Source organism: Hemiscyllium ocellatum, chromosome 11 (genome assembly GCF_020745735.1).
Source record: "Hemiscyllium ocellatum isolate sHemOce1 chromosome 11, sHemOce1.pat.X.cur, whole genome shotgun sequence".
NCBI lineage: Eukaryota > Metazoa > Chordata > Chondrichthyes > Orectolobiformes > Hemiscylliidae > Hemiscyllium > Hemiscyllium ocellatum.
The window spans coordinates 18525672-18543722 of NC_083411.1; the positions used below are offsets into that span (position 1 = coordinate 18525672).

The window sequence follows — 18051 nt, forward strand, 5'->3', positions numbered from 1 at the left end:
GTTGTGAAGATGACACAAGGAGACTACAAAGAGGAATGAGCAGGTTCAGTGGGTGAGCAAAGATCTGGCAAAAGATCGTGATGTGGGAAATTGTATGATTGATTGTCTATTTAGGCAAGAATAAGAAGCCTATTATTTAATGGTAAAAGATTTGGAGGGTTCTGAGATGCAAAAGGATCTGAGTACTTTCCTGCATGTGAGGTAAAAGGGAAGTACAGTAAGGATGATTTTATTTATTGTCACATGCATTTTACAGTGAATAATACAGTGAAAGTCTTCAATAGTTGCCACAATCTGTTGCAATTTTGAACAGCTTAAGAATAAAAGGGATAATTGTAAAGGAGTTCTGAGCCAGCTCACCAACAACCCTTGCACTACCACCACTCCTCTGCCTGTGCCTTACCCACTCTTGAGGCATCACCTCATTGTTGCTGGGCCTTCAGGAAAGCAACTAGGAAAGCTAATAGAATACTTACATTAATTGCAAATATTGAATTGCAATGAATTGAATACAAAAGTGTGAAGGTTATCCTTCGGTTATGAACTATAATAACTTAACTTAAGTAGGTTAAAGGCATTGCTGAAATCAAATTTGGAGTATTATGTATAATTTTGGTCTCCTTTATTTAAGTGTGTATGCACTGGAAAAGTTCAGAAGGTTTACTGGACCGGAGCTGGAATGGGTGGGTTGCCTTATGAGAAAATGGTTAGATTTGTATCTGCTGGAGTTTGGAAGAATAATCAGTGACTTAACTGTATCATGAACTCCTAAGGGCTCTTGACAGAATGATGTGGAGAGGATGTTTACCTCTCATGGGACAGCCTAGAACTAGGAGTCATGGCTTAAAGTTCATGGATCAGATGAGAATTTATTTTCTTGAAGGATTGTGATGCTTTGGAATTTTCCTCAAAAGGCGATATAAGTAACTCTTTAAATATTTTTAAAGAAGCTGTAGATCACTTTTCACCTTTGCTTTCAAGAATCTATCAGAGCAAGTTGGGAGTGTTATGAAGATGTGGATCTACCTTTTAAGAGAGTTAAAAGTCGCAGAACTACTGAACACAGCACTAAGTGTTCTCAAAAAGTAACAATGTAAGATTGGGTTGAACAACTAATTAGTTCATTGCTTGGACACAAAAAAAATTTGAATTCAGCCAATCAGTTTAAATTATACCTGAAACGTAACAAATTCTAATCAAATTTGAATTGGGTATATTGGCAATCTTAAAAGCCAATGACACAATCCAATGCTCTGGAGTATAAGACCAGGGGATAAAATTGAACAGTTGACAGGAGAACTGTCAAGCCGAGCATGTAGACTGTTTGTTTGAAAAAAGCATCTCTTAAAAGTACCTTTTCAATCATTAAAGCAGAAATTCCTAACAAGGAGAAAAGAAGACACTGGAAGATCCAAAGACAAGAACCTACAGCTGCCTGGTTTTGAGATAAGCAGTGTTGTTTTGTAAATTTTAATTGGAGGTTTTATCAGGCTAGTTTTATAGAAGGGAACGTAACAGATATGTTAGAGGAATAAATTATAAATAGTGGTTAGTTATTTTTAAGAAACTGTTAAGTCTGTTATATTTAAGAAATTTGTTCATTTTTGCTTTAAATAGTTCTTGGCCACTCAATGTTTACTGATTACTGCATGGGATACATCTTTTCTGTGTTTCTGGTTTTAAATTAAGCAGGAGGGTTTACCCAGTGTCGTAACAGGAGTGTGCACTTGTTAGTTCAGCTGTGATCTCAATAGTGGAGCAGGTTTGAAGGGCTGAAGGGCCTATTGCTCCTAATCCGTATGTTTATGAAGTTGGAAGAATGGTGCAGGAGGAGACCATTTTGGCCCATCATGTCTGTGCCTGGTCTTTCAGGAAAGATGTTTTTCCAACTTGCTTTTACCCCAGTGCTGGATTTAGTTGAGAGCGAATTGGAGAAGTTTTTCTTGTTACCCATCCAGTTTTCATTCACTTGGTCTTTCTGCAGTTCCAAGCAGCTACTGAAATATACTTTGCTTTGTTTATACCCAGTCCAGCTTCACTGGTTTCCAAAATAGGTAGTTGCAGGCAACCTTTCGTGTCCAATCATGTTGCTATTGTACAAGTGTGAGTTCAAGCAAAATAAGAGTTTCTGGAAGAGTATCTGTGGAATAGGATCTGTACCAGTGTAACATTTCCGGTTATGTCACCAGTGCCCGTGTTTCCATCAGCTGGAATGTTTTGGTGATATGCAGCTCGGTCGTGGAATTATAGAATGATAACACCATAAAAGGAGGCCACTCAGCCTGTTGTATCCTTGCTGTCTCTCGAGCTATATTTCCCACTGTAGCCCTCTATGCTCCTTTTGCTTATATTGTTCCATATATGCTGAAGTGACTTAACTTTTTCCCAATTATTGTTTCTAAATTATTTCCATTTCTACGGTTAAACTGACTGTAATTGCTGGACTTCTAAACTAGAGATTTCTTGAACCCTTGTCTTAGTTCAGAAAGCTGCCAATGTATGATGTTGCACGATATGGTGTATTGGAGTATTTTACAAACTATTGAAGTCCTTTTGTTTTCTGTTACAGATTACTCTTCAGCTGTGGTGAAGTTTTCACAGAGCCTGAATGTATTTCAGTTTGAATTCATTGGAGATACATTGACTGACGATGAAATCAACATTGGTAAGGAACTGAAATGACATACTACTTGCAGCTGTGGAATAGAATGGTGGAGGAGGCGAAAAAGTCCATTTTAATAATGATCCAGCCGTTCAGTTATTCTCTTCTTGTCAGTAAAATGCTTTTGGCTGGAAGATTGCAGGGATGCAGCTGGGGACACGCACAGTTGTTGAGTCCAGTTAACATGACAACAAGATGGCTGCTAAAAGGGCTCATTATCTCTGGTCACTTGAATCCTCTGTCTCCTTTCTTCAGCTAATATTTAGTTAATTATGTTTCGGTCAAAAGAAAATGCAATTCATTTGAAGTAGAACAGCACAGCTGGCAAAGGTGCTGTCTCTTTGCCAACCAGGTAATCGTATCATTGCAGAGAATAGTTTGAGAAGAGGATAAACTGTCTGGATTTACTTGACTGGTGGTTTCTTCTGGCAGTCATCGAATCAGAGCAATTATTTGCTTTTTGTTTTAAAATCATGTTGCCAGTGAAAAAATGAGAGCGATCTTGGAGGCTTCACCTGTGCTTATTCACCAGATTTTTTTTTCCCAGAGAGCCCATGACCATGTTAGACTTAGAATCATAGAGTCATACAACATAGAAACAGGCCCTTTGACCCACCATGTCAAAATTGGCCAACAAACAGCAAATGACACTGATCCAATTTATGCACATGGCCCATAACCTGCTATGCTGTGGCATTTGAAGTACTCCTCAAGATGCATGCCCCCACCACCCTGACAGGTAGCACACTCCTATATATCTACCAGCCTATTAGAGAAAAATAGATTATCAGATGCTTTCTAAACAACTTGCTCCTCACCTTTAAACCTATGTCCTCCTGTCTTAGACACATCTGTGACAGGGAAGAGATTCTCATGATCTGTTCCACCTGTGCCTCTCAATTTTGTGTACCTCGATCAGAACCACCTCCCCTCCCCCAGCCTCTTTTCCTCCAAGGAAAACAAATCCAACCCATCCAGTCTCTCCTCATAACTGAAACTTCATCTCCGGCAACGTTCTCACCTGCCTCCCCCACCTGAATCTCAACTGCACCCCCTCCAGTGCAACCACGTCCTTCCAATTAGTGGTGACCAGAATTGCGCACAGTATTCCAACTGTGGCCCTAACTAATGTTTTATAAAGTTCTAACAAGACTTCCTTGTAACTATACACTCTATGCTTGGCTAATGAAGGCAAGCATCTTGTATGTCTGCTTCACCATGTGAGTTACAAAGAATGAACTGAATTACATTGCACTTTTACTTTCAGTACTTTGCATTAGCAAGTGACCTGGATGTCCCCTGTGTACAACAGGTATCCTTTATCTGTATGACAAGAAACTGAAAAGATCTAAAAATCGAAGGTCTTATCAAAATTTGACCAGAATGGAGCTGAGGATATGCTGAGTTTGGACCTTTGCGACGAGCGAAAAGACTTCTCTTAGCCAAGATGGACCTAAAAGTGAAGTTTTTTTTTTCGAAAGACTCACATTCAGCATGTCTATATGTCCATTTGGGCTCTTTGGAAACAAAACTTTGCTTTTAGGTCTGTTTGCTTTGGCTGTGAGATGATTTGGTTTTAAAAAAATACTGAGGGTAAAGGTAAATGTATCCAAAAACAGAAAATATCCTTGATTTGAAAAAAAACCAGCTGATTCTTGATGTAGGACCAACTGCGAGAAAGTACTTGAGGCATCGAACAGTGGTTCCCCATGTAACTCTTTCTCTCAGTAGAAAGCTAGCTGGTCATCTCAGTAACTCAAGCCATAAGAATTAGGAGGAGGAATAGTTAGCTCAGCCCCTTATGTTTGCCCCAATCGTTTGATACGATCATGGCTGATCATATCTCAGCTTCAGCCCCATTTTCCTGCTCACTGTCTGCATAACCCTTCAACCCATTACTAATTAAAAATCTGTCCCAGCATCCACCACGCTCTAGTGTAATGTGTTCCAGAGATTCATGATTCCTCGAGAGGAGTAATTTCTCCTCCATCTGTTTTAAATCTGCCACCCCTTATTCTAAACCTATGATATCCCATTCTAGACTGCTCCTCATGAGGAAACATCCTTCCTTGTCAAACCCCTTTAACAACTTACATACCTCAATTAAATCTCCTCTTACTCTTCTAGATTCTAAAGAGTATAGGCCTAAAGTGCTCTTCATAAGTCAAGCCCTGCATCTCTGGAATTAATCAAGTGAACTTCCTTTGAAATGCCTCCAATGTAATGACGTCCCTCAATAAGGGGGACAAATTGTCCACAATACTCTAGGTTCCATCTCATTAATGCCTTGTACAGTTGCAGCAACACTTCCCTACTTTCGTACACTGTTTCTTTATCAATAAATCCCAAAATTCCATTTGCCTTCCTTACGCTGTACTACAAATTAGTTTTCTGCGATTTGTGCATGAGGACACCTGAGATCGCTCTGCACTGAAGCACTCTGAACTTTCTCTACATTTAGATAATAAATTGCCTTTCTATTCCTCCAACCGAAATGGACCATTGCCTAAAATGTCTCTCTCCATATTGACTCCCTTATTGCTAATTTAAGTGTGGGTAAGGAACTGAAGCTAGGAACCTTTATTTGTAGAACCGAAAATTGATGGAGCACCATGTTAAAGGTGTTTTTATTAAAAATACAGGTTACTGTTGGTTGTGATGGATTAAATTATAGTGGATGTGGACAGGTTGCAAGGCATAGCCAAGTGATCATTTAAGTCTGATGAATCACAGAACAGTTTTGTTCAGAACAGATTCTTAATGATTAACTTAAAATTAAACTTCTGGACTTTGAAAACAAAACCCAAGTGAATGCAGTGTTTCTTGATCATGGGAACATATGTAAACATGACTTAAATAATATGGGCTATGCCTACATTTGGGTGCACTGTTCAAAGTTTTTTATTTGGAAACGGAATAAAGGATAAATACCTTTTATTGTAGAAAGCCCAGTGTAATATATACAGGTTTAGTCTTTATGGGTTTTGGCAAATGTCATTTGAAGACTGCAGGCGTACTGCACTGTATAATATTCAAGTGCTGTAGCTATTGATGAGTAAAGTTAAGTTTAGTGGAACAAAGCTGAAAACCAAGCTCAATATGGTGGCTTTAACCAAAGTGCCAACTGTGCAAAAAAGGAAAATGTCTATAACTTAAGAAATGTTAAAGCATATTTTACATAGCTTTGGGTTTTCAGAATAACGTTTGCTCTTTTCAGGATGTAATTTTTAAAAAGGAGATTTCCATTTGCGTTTTAAAATTAATCAACTATCCACAAATGTAAAATTCTTCCAAATGCACAGTCCAAGTAGATTTTGATGGTGCATCTTATTATAGTACCACGTGGTCTGCAAACAGTTGCATGTGGACGCTGAGTGAATTCCGGTATGTTGTGCAAAACCTAACTGCTCTGAAATAGCATATAATCAAAACGTGATAATGAGAAATTGGACAAAATGATGAAAAGTGGATTTCAATATAGACAAATAAAACAAGAGTCTGGCCAAATTTCACAACTGTTGGCAGTCCTAAAACATAAGTGCCACTACAGCACTTTTAAATTGTAATTGCAGTTGTTATATAGGAAGTACTGCAGCCATTTTGTGTGCAATGAGATTGCACAAACAGCAATGTGATAACTAGATTAAGGGAAGGAAAGAAAGTAGTAAGGCTGGCAGTATTGATTTAAGGAAAACATTACAATTCTGGAGAGAGGTGATATCCCAAGGGAGGTCAAGGACAAAATCTGTTTGACTCTAATTGAGGAACAGTAGTGTTTAAATATATTACTTGATGTATTCAGTAACCAACTAGTGGGAAAGATTTTCAAGAAACTTAGTGGTGAAATAATTCTAATAATTCCAATTTAAACTGGGACAGTAATAGTACAAGGGGGCAGGGAAGGGTAAGCACTTGTGTTCAGAATGGCATTCAGTATCAGTTTGTTTCCAGTGCAGTGTCAAAGGAGGGATCTTGTTTCATCCTGTTGTGGGCAATGGATTGGTTCCAGCAGATAGTATAGGAAGGAAACGTTTAGGGGATGGTGATCATTGTATCGTCAGATATAGGGTGCCTATAGAAAAGGGCAAAAATAACCAGTTCTAGTTGGAACAAAGGTAAGCAAAGTTGCCATAGCCCCAGAGGAGCATAGGGCTGCTCTCTCATTAGAGAGAGACAACTGGTAATAGTTTAACCCGAGAGTCACCATGCTTCAGATGAGGGTTCAGGTTGAGAAGGAGACTTCTCAATTATGATAACTTCAATTATTGAGGGGAATGAATGTGCACTGTTGGTGTGACTCTGCATTTCAACCCAGCCATCGAACTAACTAAGCTAACCAACTCCTGTGAGTAGGAATAACTAACTGGGAGAAAGCCAACTTCAATAGGCTAAGCATGGATTCCGATATATTGGAAGGCAGAACTGAACACTGGCTGCCCTTTAAAGAGGAGTTTGTTTTTTGTTTGGGTACAATCAAGGTACATACTGGAGGAAAGATGCAGTGCAAAAATTCAGAAGGCCCTGGGTGGCAAAGCAGATAATAAAGGGAAATGGAAGCAGGGTCCATATGACAGTTATTATTTTGCATGGTTAGCACCAGGTTAAAGATTCAGGGCTAAGTGGGATAAGACAAAACCAAGAGAAATTACAAGAAGCAATGGACAGCGAAGATAAAAGAGAATCTAAAAATACTCTTTTGGGGTATAAATCGTGAAAGCATGATTAGAGCTGGAGTGGAGCTAATTATAGGTTAGAAGGGCATTTACAGTCCCTCCATTGAGCTGAATTGTGCATTTGTTGTCACTAGTTTGTCATTGCTGCTTCACATTCCTGGCACTGAACACCTGAGTACTTATAATGTATGGAGCGGGCTTGAGGGGGCAAATAGTCTATAATTGTTCCTATTTTGTATGTGGAATGTGGTGCTTCAGGAAGTCCTCTGCCACCTTATGTCTCACCAGCTGCATAACAGTCTAACGTGCTTAGAAAACAAGAACTGAAAGAACTGTAGATTCTGTAAATCGGAGTAGGGGGTCACTCGACCCGAAATGTTAACTCTGATTTCTCTCCACGTCTGCTACCAGAACTGCTGAGCTTTTCCAGCAATTTCTGCTTTTGTGTCAAATATGGTCAGTAATGGTCAGATCCAAAGGCTATATTAAGAGAACCCATGCTAAGTTCTTGGGTGAAATAAACTTGCAGGACTGCGAGGTTAGAAAAGAAGAACGAGGCTGACTTGATCATTCCACAGTGAGCAGTGTGGACTCAATGGGTCAACTAGCCACCTGTATTGGGATGAATCTACATCCCAATCTTTAGGAATTGCTGTCATGACTATTGCTACTGGCCTATGTTTAACAAAACAAATGGAATTAACTAAAAAATCAAAGACCTTACTCTTGATATTTTAATCAAGTGAAAACACTTTGTTTGATGAGAAGGCAGTTATTGATTTTTTTTTGGTAAATATTTTTATTGCGAAAAAGATTTAAAGTTTTTTACAAAATCACTACAAAACAGTATAATAACTACTACTCTACTCCACAAACCACTGAGGGGTGAGAGAAAAACTACACAAACTACCATTCTATAAATAACGAAAAAAGACTAACTTAAACGAAGTTGAACCAAAGTAAATTAGATTACGTTAAGTTAGCGCATTCAGCAGAATCTCACCAAAGCTCTTCACCACCGGGGGCATCAGCAGGCATACCCATATTTGTTCGGAATTCTTCCCCCTCCCCAGGGACCCTTGGACCGCCAGACATAGCCCCCATGACTATACAAAGGCCGTAACCAATATAGCCACCAAGTTCGCGACTATATAATTCAGAAAGGGCCACCACGTTCTATAAGGTAGTTCAGCTTTCTGGTGCACCATACTTGAGGAAGTCCGGGGGGAAGTGCTCCATAACTAATCTACACCCCCCCGAGAGTCCCGGGGAATTCTCGGACACCCAGCTCATTAGAATGCTCTTCCTCACATAGAATAAAAGAGTATTAACGGAATAAAACTTGCGGCCAGAAAATAATCAATTCTGCAATGCAAAACTTGTCCAGTGGCCCATCCCACTTGTGTTAGCCTCTTTCTAGTTGAATTTCACTGCACTGCTCTATTTTGACAGATCCGGCCATCCATCAGATACGTAATTGTAGAAGGAATAGATTTAGCAGTGATTTTTATCAAAGCTCATGAAGGAAATTTCCAGAGGGAATGTTTCCTGCTCCTTCCTCAAATATTCAATTTAATTTCTAGAATCTTCATGTGATGAACTATGGCAGGCTGTCCTCCAGTGCAAAACTTGCCTGTGATTACAGAATGCTCTAATATCCACACTGGTTCCTATTTGTTCTCTAATCAATATTATTTGTTTTTGTATTTCACTTGTATCCCTGTAATCTTCACTTGACAGTAAATCTGTTCTAGCCCTCAGTCTTGGGTGGTTCCAGTTGATTTGTGTTTCTCCTCCCTGTCTGAGTTGTTTTCATAATCAGCCGAGTCCTTGGGCATTTTGTCTTTTGCTTATGGTATTCCTGCAAGCAATACATTTTGTAGCAGCTGGCCACTGCTGTTTCCTAACATTGAGCCCAATCATGCGATAGTGGAGCTGATTAAAACAATGTGCATCAGCACTTTGAGAAATAGTTTTACATCCTCCTTGAGATTGCTTTGTTTCCAAACATGATTATGAATGAAGTTTGAACACATGTTAACCAGTAGCAAGGTCACACCATAATTGTCATCTGTTGTCACCTCCTCCACCAGCTTGGAGTACCTTCAGATAGCGAGCGTGGCCATGAAACAATCAGGGTCATGCATTTTGTTAAATCTGTAATTTTGATTCTCTGCTTCGCGTGGGGATGGGATTCTGTCCTGCTGGTTGGAGGGCCAGTGGGAAATGCAGGGTGCCATCTCCAGGAAGGCCTATCCATGTTAAAACTTCCTCAGGTGACCACCTGAAGATCAAGGGGTCAGAAATTCTAAAGCGCTGCTGACCACTTGGATATTTTCTGCTCACTTGCGTCACCAGGGAGGCTCTGGCTGCTGTGGGTACAAAGGCTACAGAAGACCTAGGATTTGTGGGCGGCACGGTGGCACAGTGGTTAGCACTGCCGCCTCTCAGCACCAGAGACCTGGGTTCAATTCCCAACTCAGGCGACTGACTGTGTGGAGTTTGCATGTTCTCCCCGTGTCTGCGTGGGTTTCCTCCGGGTGCTCTGGTTTCCTCCCACAGTCCAAAGATGTGCAGGTCAGGTGAATTAGCCATGCTAAATTGCCCGTAAAGGGGTAAATGTAGGTAAAAAGGGGTATGGGTGGGTTGCGCTTCGGCGGGTCGGTGTGGACTTGTTGGGTCTGTTTCCACACTGTAAGTAATCTAATCTAATCTAATCTAAATAGTGACCCGAGCCAGAGTAAATTGTTGCAGTGGGGACGGGAAGAAAAGGTTATCAGCAGAAAGGTGGAGGGGATGGCTCTCACAGGGTCATTCCCCTTCCCCTTCATTGATCAGACACTGAATGGTGGGCACCCCCAGCCAACTGAGGACCAATGACAGCCCTCCTATGTACCTCCACATTGGCACAGGCTTGTCTATAGCTAAATTAATAATTGGACTCTAAGTGTTGAATTGGAGATTGAAATCCTTGAAAGGAGGTGAGGTTGAGATGGTCTTCGGTAAGGCAGAGGAGGTGGTGGTCAGTAGAGTTGCAAGGGTAGATATGTGGATTATAAACACCTAGCCCTGGACTGTGCTGGTTCTCAAGTGATATGCTGGGTAAAGTCACTGATCCTGGTGTGCTGAATCTCTGTGTGCACATGAAGGTTTATAATACTTTCTTGATGCTCTGTTTGGATTCTTGCACAATGAAATTGAACGATTGGCCTTTGAAAACCTGAGCTAGAATCTGTCAGAGTTTCTGGTCTTTTTTCACCTCTGTAGTAAGTGTACCTCCTTCCTTTCTGTCACAAGAGAATATTCAGCATATTTCAAATTTAGAAAGCAAGGCTGTATGTAAGAGATTGTGTATGGTGCTAGAAAAGCACAGCTGGTCAGGCAGCATCCAAGGAGCAGGAGAACTGATGTTTCAAGCATAAACCCTTCAAGAAAAGGCTTGTGGGCCAAGGGGGCTGAGAGATAAATGGGTGGGGCTGGGGGGAAGGTAGCTGGGAATGCGATAGGTTGATGATGGTGATAGGTGGAGAGGAAAGTGGAGTGGATAGGTGGGAAGGAAGATGGACAGATAGGACAATTCAAGAGGTCGTTGCCAAGTTGGAAGGTTGGGAATGGGATAAGGTCGGGGGAGGGAAACTGGTGAAATTCACATTGATCCCGTGTGCCTGAAACGTCGATTGTCCTGCTCCTATAACGCTGCCTGACCACACTCGTCTTATCTCCAGCATCTGCAGTCCTCACTTTCTCCTGTTTGTGAGACTTTGCCACAGAGCTCACTCAGTACTGCTATCAACAATGCTGAGCATATGTTTCTGTTGTGTAGAGACAAAAATGCTTTCTCTAGCCGTTTTTGAGAGTTTTTGCATGTTGAAACTTTCTCCTCGTACCAGTTTCTCTTGTGCATGTGTCAGAGACATAACTAAATCTCTGTACTTTTCTGGTGTGTGTTTGTGTCCCTTTGGGATTACATTGAGCCTGAACAAGGGTCCTTCTCCAATGGCTAAATATGATAACATATGATTTTAAAACCATGCACTGTACTATACCCCTTACCTAAAGACATTCAATTGGTGAATACCTGATAAAGTCAGGGACCTGAAAGGGTTTTTTTTTAGCTTTTGTGCTTCCTCATCCTAAAATCTGCTGATGTGAAGCAACTTTCTTCAGAAAAAATCATGTCCAGCTGGTCTTTTGAAATATGAGACTCTATCCATGACCGAGAATGAGGAAATGCTGTTGGCTTTCCTATCCATATTCCAAGTGGTTTTTGTTTCTTTTGGCACATTTGGAAAAATAGCGATGTTCCTCAAAAGTTTAAAAAAAAAACTGGAAGAACTGCTGATGCTGTAAATCAGAAACAAAAACCGATTGCTGGAAAATCTCAGCAGGTCGGGCAGCGTCTGTGGAGAGAAAACAGAGTAACGTACTATTCTGGAATGGCTTCCGTTCTGAGGACAGGTCACTGGACTCGAAACGTTAACTCTGATTTCTCCCCACAGATGCTGTCATTTCTGCTGCGATTTTTTCCAACAATCTCCAGTTTCTGTTCCTCGAAGGTTGCGTTGCTGATTTCCTGGTACAGTGGAGTTAGAGGAAGCAGTCCATTTTAAAAAAAAGTCTTCCTCTGATCCCTGCCTCCCTTGACCCTCCTTTCCATTTCCTTACCTTAACCCTGCTTCTTGCTGCCTTGCCCCCTCCCAACAAACTGCAGAAGCATTGGGTTGTGGGAGGGAGGCAGGCAATGAGCTAGGTGGAACTTGGAAGAGTCTGTGGAAGATCTACAAAAAAAAAATGACTTTTTTTGTTTGTTCAGTCCAAGACAACATTTTTGAATGTTAACTTTGCAAGTCAGAAACTTACTTCGTTCTGATATTTCATTTCAATGTGATGGCTGTTTAGCATAATACGTAGGGATGAATCAGTTAGACTAGGGATAGCTGTACTGCATTTTCATTCTGATACGCATAGTGGGTTGACTCTTATGATTGATGTTTCCATCCATGGGGGTCACAATTTCAAAATTGTCAGCAAGAGAACTAGAACAACCTCTACACTCCGTTGTTGAGCTGCCTGAGGGAGTGTTGGAGGTGGATTCCATGGGAGGTTTCAAAAGAGCTGGATATTTATTTGAAGATAGAGGGCTATGGAGATAGGGCTGGATCTAGTTGGGCAGTTCTTTTTGGGAGCTGGTATAGACACGATGGGTTGAATGGCCTCCTTCTGTTCTGTAAAGTTGTCTGGTTCTATCTCTTTCAGCTGAATCTTTCAAGGAGTTTGCAGGGTTGCTGCAGGAAGTAGAAGATGAGAGGGTGATGATGGTAAGTACTTGATTTTGAGCTTTATCTGCAAAAGTTTGACATTTGGAAGGTTATTTACATTGACTGGGAAACAATTGATTTGTAGGTAGTGTATGTGCTTCAGAGATAACAAATGTTGCAATGATTGCTTGAACTCTCAATCAGAGCATTCTTGTCTGTACATTCTGAAACTTGTTGGGTGTTGATGCCCTTTGGCACATTGAGGTCAGTTAAATCAATTTCTGTGGCTGAGTAAGTTTTCTTTCAGTCGATTTGCAGTAATTTATAAATCCTTGGTTTTCTCCACAGGCAGAGTAAACTGAAGGAAACAACTTGCCCTACTTGTGCGATTAAATAGAAGGACACTGTAAAAAAAAAAGTTGTGTTGCAGTAGAATGAGTCAGAATTTGGTGCAGTGAAGGGATCCTTACAGCACCCGCTGGCTATCAGACATCTTTACATTCTTTCCTTTCAAAAAACATACATCCATAAATAATACTTTTGAAAGAACCAGGAAGGAATGAATAACTTGACAGAAAACTGAGCAATAAAATCCCATCGCTACCTTTACTGTTCTTCACTAACTAGTAAAAATCCTAATATGTAACTAACTCCTTTGTATTTACTGAAGTCAGAGTATTGGTGTGACACAGAGGGAGGGGGGAGTGATGGAAGATTAAGCAGCTGTTGAGTTGAGAGTGTGTATGGGGTTAGTTGTTGAGCTATGACTAATGATCGTCTTCACGACCAGTCTGAAGACTGGGTTAAAAATCTCACAATTGAAAATGTGTTGCTGGTTAAAGCACAGGTCAGGCAGCATCCAAGGAATAGGAAATTCGACGTTTCGGGCATAAGCCCTTCATCAGGAATGAGGAAAGTGTGTCCAGCAGGCTAAGATAAAAGGTAGGGAGGAGGGACTTGGGGGAGGGGCGATGGAGATGTGATAGGTGGAAGGAGGTCAAGGTGAGGGTGATAGGCCGGAGTGGGGTGGGGGCGGAGAGGTTAGGAAGAAGATTGCAGGTTAGGAGGGCGGTGCTCACAACACCACATTTATAGTTCAACAGGTTTAATTGGAAGCACTAGCTTTCGGAACACTGCTCCTTCATCAGGTGGTTGCAGTGCTCTGAAAGTTAGTGCTTCCAATTAAATCTGTTGGACTGTAACCTGGTGTGGTGTGATTTTTAACTTTGTACACCCCAGTCCAACCTCAACATCTCCAAATGAAGACTCTGCACCCTTACAGAGCACATGTAATTTAAAACCTTTAAAATAAAAATCTGTTTTAATTATTCCCAGACTAATTCTCTGACAAGTGGAATATGCTGAAACCCTTGCTTTTTTGAAATCTCTGTGAATTTGAGGAAGTTGTAGTTCACTGTTGCTTTCTGCAATGCCTCAGTTAATCTGACAACTTGCCAAGCAGTCAGTACTACTTTCCCATAGAGTGAGTCATTGTGATTGTTTGTTTGAAATTTGATTTGCTTGAAGTCATCCTGATGAGCACAAGGCTTTTAATACTGTGCTCCACAATAGACTTTTGAAGAAAGTTGCAAGTCATTATATAATCAAGGACAGTGGCAATATGGATACAAGGTTAGCGGAGTGATAGGAAACAGTAATGGTCACTAGTCGACTGGTTAGAGAGGCTTGGGCATACACACCAATAAGTTCAAGAACAGCTTCTTCCCTGCTGTAATTAAATTGCTGAATGGGCCTCTCCAACTTCAAATAATGCTGATCTTGCTAATGTTAATCAGCTCCGACCTTCTACGCCTTGCTCTGTCTAAGCATTCTATGATCTGTTTGTCCCTGTTTGCTATGATCTGCCTGTGCTGTTCACAAAACAAAACCTTTTTACTGTACCCAGCGATGTGTGACTACAATTAAATAAAATCAAAACAGCTACTTTCTTGGCTGGAGGAAAATTTGTGGTGAAGTTCCCCATGGATGCTGGCATTTCCTGATACATGAAATTGATCTGGCTCTTGGTCTCTGGGGGCTATTTTCAAGTTTGCAGATGACACTGAACTTGAATGGATTGTCCACAGTGAGGAGGACAGTACGGAACTCCAAAAGGACATTTTAGTGGAGTGGATGGATAGGTGGCAGATGAGCTTCAATGTAGAAAAGTGAGTTGATGGACTCTGGAGCTGAGCAGGACTTTGGTTAGGACACTGAGAGAATTGTGTGCAGTTCTGGTCAATTCCACCATAGGGAGGATATGATTGTACTGGAGGGGGTGCAGAGGGGACTCACCAGGATATTGCTTGGGATGGAGCTTTTCAGCTGTGAAGAGAGACTGGGTAAGCTCAAGGTTTTTGTTATTCACTCATGGAATGTGGGCGATGCTAGCTGACCAACATTAATTGCCTGTCCAAAGTTGCCCTGGAGAAGGTGGTGGTAAGACGACTTCTTGAACCTTCTTGGTTTTTTTTAAAGAGTGGAGAAATTCGAAGTGGGTGGTGGATATGATTTGAGGGGTGTGGACAGGGTGGATATTAAGCAGTTGTTCCCCTTAGTTGAAGGGTCAATAACAGGGAGACAAATTTTAAGGCAGAAGGCAGGAAGTTTAGAGAGGTCTTGAGGAAAACGTTTTGACCTGGAGGGTGACCGGGGGTCTGGAATGCACTGCCTGAGTGTAGCTGAGGGAGAGAAACCTCTCAACTTTTTAACTAATATGTGGATGAGCACTTAGCCTCAAATGGATATGAGACTTTATGGGCCTGATGCTGGAAAGTGGGACGAGTGTAGGTAGTAAACTTTGGCAGCACATACTCCATAGACTGACAGTCTGCTATTGTATACTTCTACGACATTAGAGGGAACAAGTAGATTAACCGTTTCTGTTGCTTATACAATCCAATACTGGGGGACTGGTCTTAAAGTAGAATCAAACTTTTCAGGAGTTATTCGAGAAACACTTAATCACGCAGAAGTTCAGAATTCTGTTACATTCATGGCATTTGATGCCAGATCATCTATATTAATTTTAAATCTGAGGTTGTGACATGTTTGCTGAACAAAGGTTTAAGGGGATGTGGAGAAAAGGCAGATGTAAAGAGTTAGTTTGTGGATTAACTCTCGTCCTATTGAGTTTCGCAACAAATTTTGGGTGCTGAATGGTGGCTTCCTGCTTCAAAAAACCTTGTGTTCCATCAGATTGTGGTTTCTCTGTCACATGGGAAATTGTACTGGTTTCAGGAAGGAGATGGGAGATGTTTTGGTTTTTCTGCTCAATCAGATCTAGATGAAAGCAAGTCCCCACTATTTGGAAATAAATCAGCTGCATGCCCCATTCTAGAATTTCTTTTTGGGATTCGAACTTTGCAATCGTTGATTCTGGAAAGGGCAGAGCCATTTTAAAAAAAATATCTAACCTAATTCTTTTTCCAGTGTGGTACACCTAGTGTGTCCCTTTTAATATCTGTAAGATATGTAATTTTTGACAACCGTGATGTTAACCTCATTAAATGTGATTTATTATGCTAAATCATTCCTGGATGCAACAAGTCTCTGGTCAGTAAAAACAAATCGCTACATAAACTTGCTATCGGATATTGTAATCTCTGCACCTCTCATTTCCCTGGACTCTTCTCCCAAGGGGATAGAGGCATTTGGACACTTGTACGGCCTTAGTACTGCCCAGGGCTACTAAATGAGTGCAGTTAAGATGTTTTGTCAGCCTCTATGATATTGTGATGCTGTGCACTGTTTCTATAATTGTTTCTAGGCTGTGCAATATCCTAGTCACCATTTAAAGCATGCTATTGTTGCATAATTTTGATCCTAATATTTTAGGTTGGCTTATTTAGTTGTGCTTTTACTTTGAAGTTTGAATCAACAGTCTAAGCTGAAACCTCAGTTGAAATATAGGAGAATCTATCATTCAAAACAGTCAATGGTGCTGTGTTTCAGACATGTTAAGCCACATTCTCTGTGGTTTAAGTGCCCATGGTTTTTGCTTCAATCCACTTTTGTTCAGTCACATACTGTGACACCTTTTAAAAGATGACCCCAAAATTGGAGGTGTAGTGGACAGCAAAGAAAGTTACCTCAGATTACAACAGGATCTTGATCAGATGGGCCAATGGGTTGAGAAGTGGCAGATGGAGGTTAATTCAGATAAATGCGAGGTGCTGCATTTTGGGAACGCAAATCTTAGCAGGACTTATACACTTAATGGTAAGGTCCTAGGGAGTGTTGCTGAACAAAGAGACCTTGGAGCGCAGGTTCATAGCTCCTTGAAAGTGGAGTCGCAGGTAGATGGAATAGTGAAGAAGGATTTTGGTACGCTTTCCTTTTATTGGTCAGAGTATTGAGTACAGGAGTTGGGAGGTCATGTTGCTGCTGTACAGGACATTGATTAGGCCACTGTTGGGACTAGATTGGGTTGGGATATCTGGTTGGCATGGACGGGATGGACCAAAGGGTCAGTTTCCCTGCTGTACATCTCTATGATCCAAGCTTGGAAACAACATAAAAGCTACTTTTTAAAGTTGAGATTAATAAACTAACAAGTTATAAGTGCGTAAAACATCATATTTTGTCTTGAGCGAGCACCATTTGAGTTAAATTGATCCGGTTGAACTAAGCAGTGGCTGAAATGAAATGTCACCTTTTGAGTTAATACTGTTGCATGTTAAAGAATTGAAACCTTCAATTGTAGTTCCATCTTTACAAAAAAAAAGGATTCTTGAGCTTGGTAAATGGTTGTCATAGTTACATCAAATTTTGTGCTTTCCAGCAGGAGTCAATGCACAGTAATGTGGAACAGAGGGCTGGCTGTTTTTACACTAATCTGTCTCTGAAATACAGCAGTCAATTGTAGCACCTTTGCTGATCTCAGCTGAGATCAGCAAAGTTGCTCTGCTACTCTATGGAATGCAAATTGGGATGAAATCCATTCCCTGTGAATCCAGGGAAGCTAGCATTCTTTGTGAAATGTGATATTCAGAGCACACTCCACTCACATGATATGAGGTGGCAACTTACCCTTACTGCTGGGCAGAATTGAAAGGTTACTGCAAAGTTTTAACAGGTCACTGTTCAAAAGGTTGCATACAGAGTTATGTTCACTACGTTACGAGAATAGAGTAGACTCTGTTAGGAGTGCTAATGTTTAGCTGATGGGAAAGCAGTTGAACTGCACGGTTTGTGTGTAGGATGCCATGAGTTAAATCCCAACCGCAGCTTAATATCTCTATACCATTAGAACTCAGGCCAAGTTCCATGTGAGGGAAGATACTCGCTGTAGTATTCCTTGCCCCTGACCTGCTTTTGTAGCCACTGTACTTATGGTGAATCCAGTTGAGTTTCTGGTAACCTCCAGGATGTTGATAATGAGGATTTCAGAGATGATAATGCCATTGAATTTCAAGGGGTGATGGTTAGATTGTCACTGCCTAGCATTTGTGTGGTG

At 40.9% G+C, this 18051-nt stretch overlaps 1 protein-coding gene across 2 annotated transcripts in view; it reads left to right on the forward strand.

The window, feature by feature from the left end:
• LOC132820375 (oligophrenin-1-like) overlaps positions 1-18051 on the forward strand; it is a 210197-nt gene that overhangs the window by 68075 nt on the left and 124071 nt on the right. For both annotated transcript variants that reach the window (XM_060832441.1, XM_060832442.1), the window contains exons 2-3: positions 2570-2665; positions 12592-12653. In XM_060832441.1, coding sequence (XP_060688424.1) covers positions 2570-2665; positions 12592-12653 — 158 coding nt within the window. The remainder of the gene's footprint in view (positions 1-2569; positions 2666-12591; positions 12654-18051) is intronic.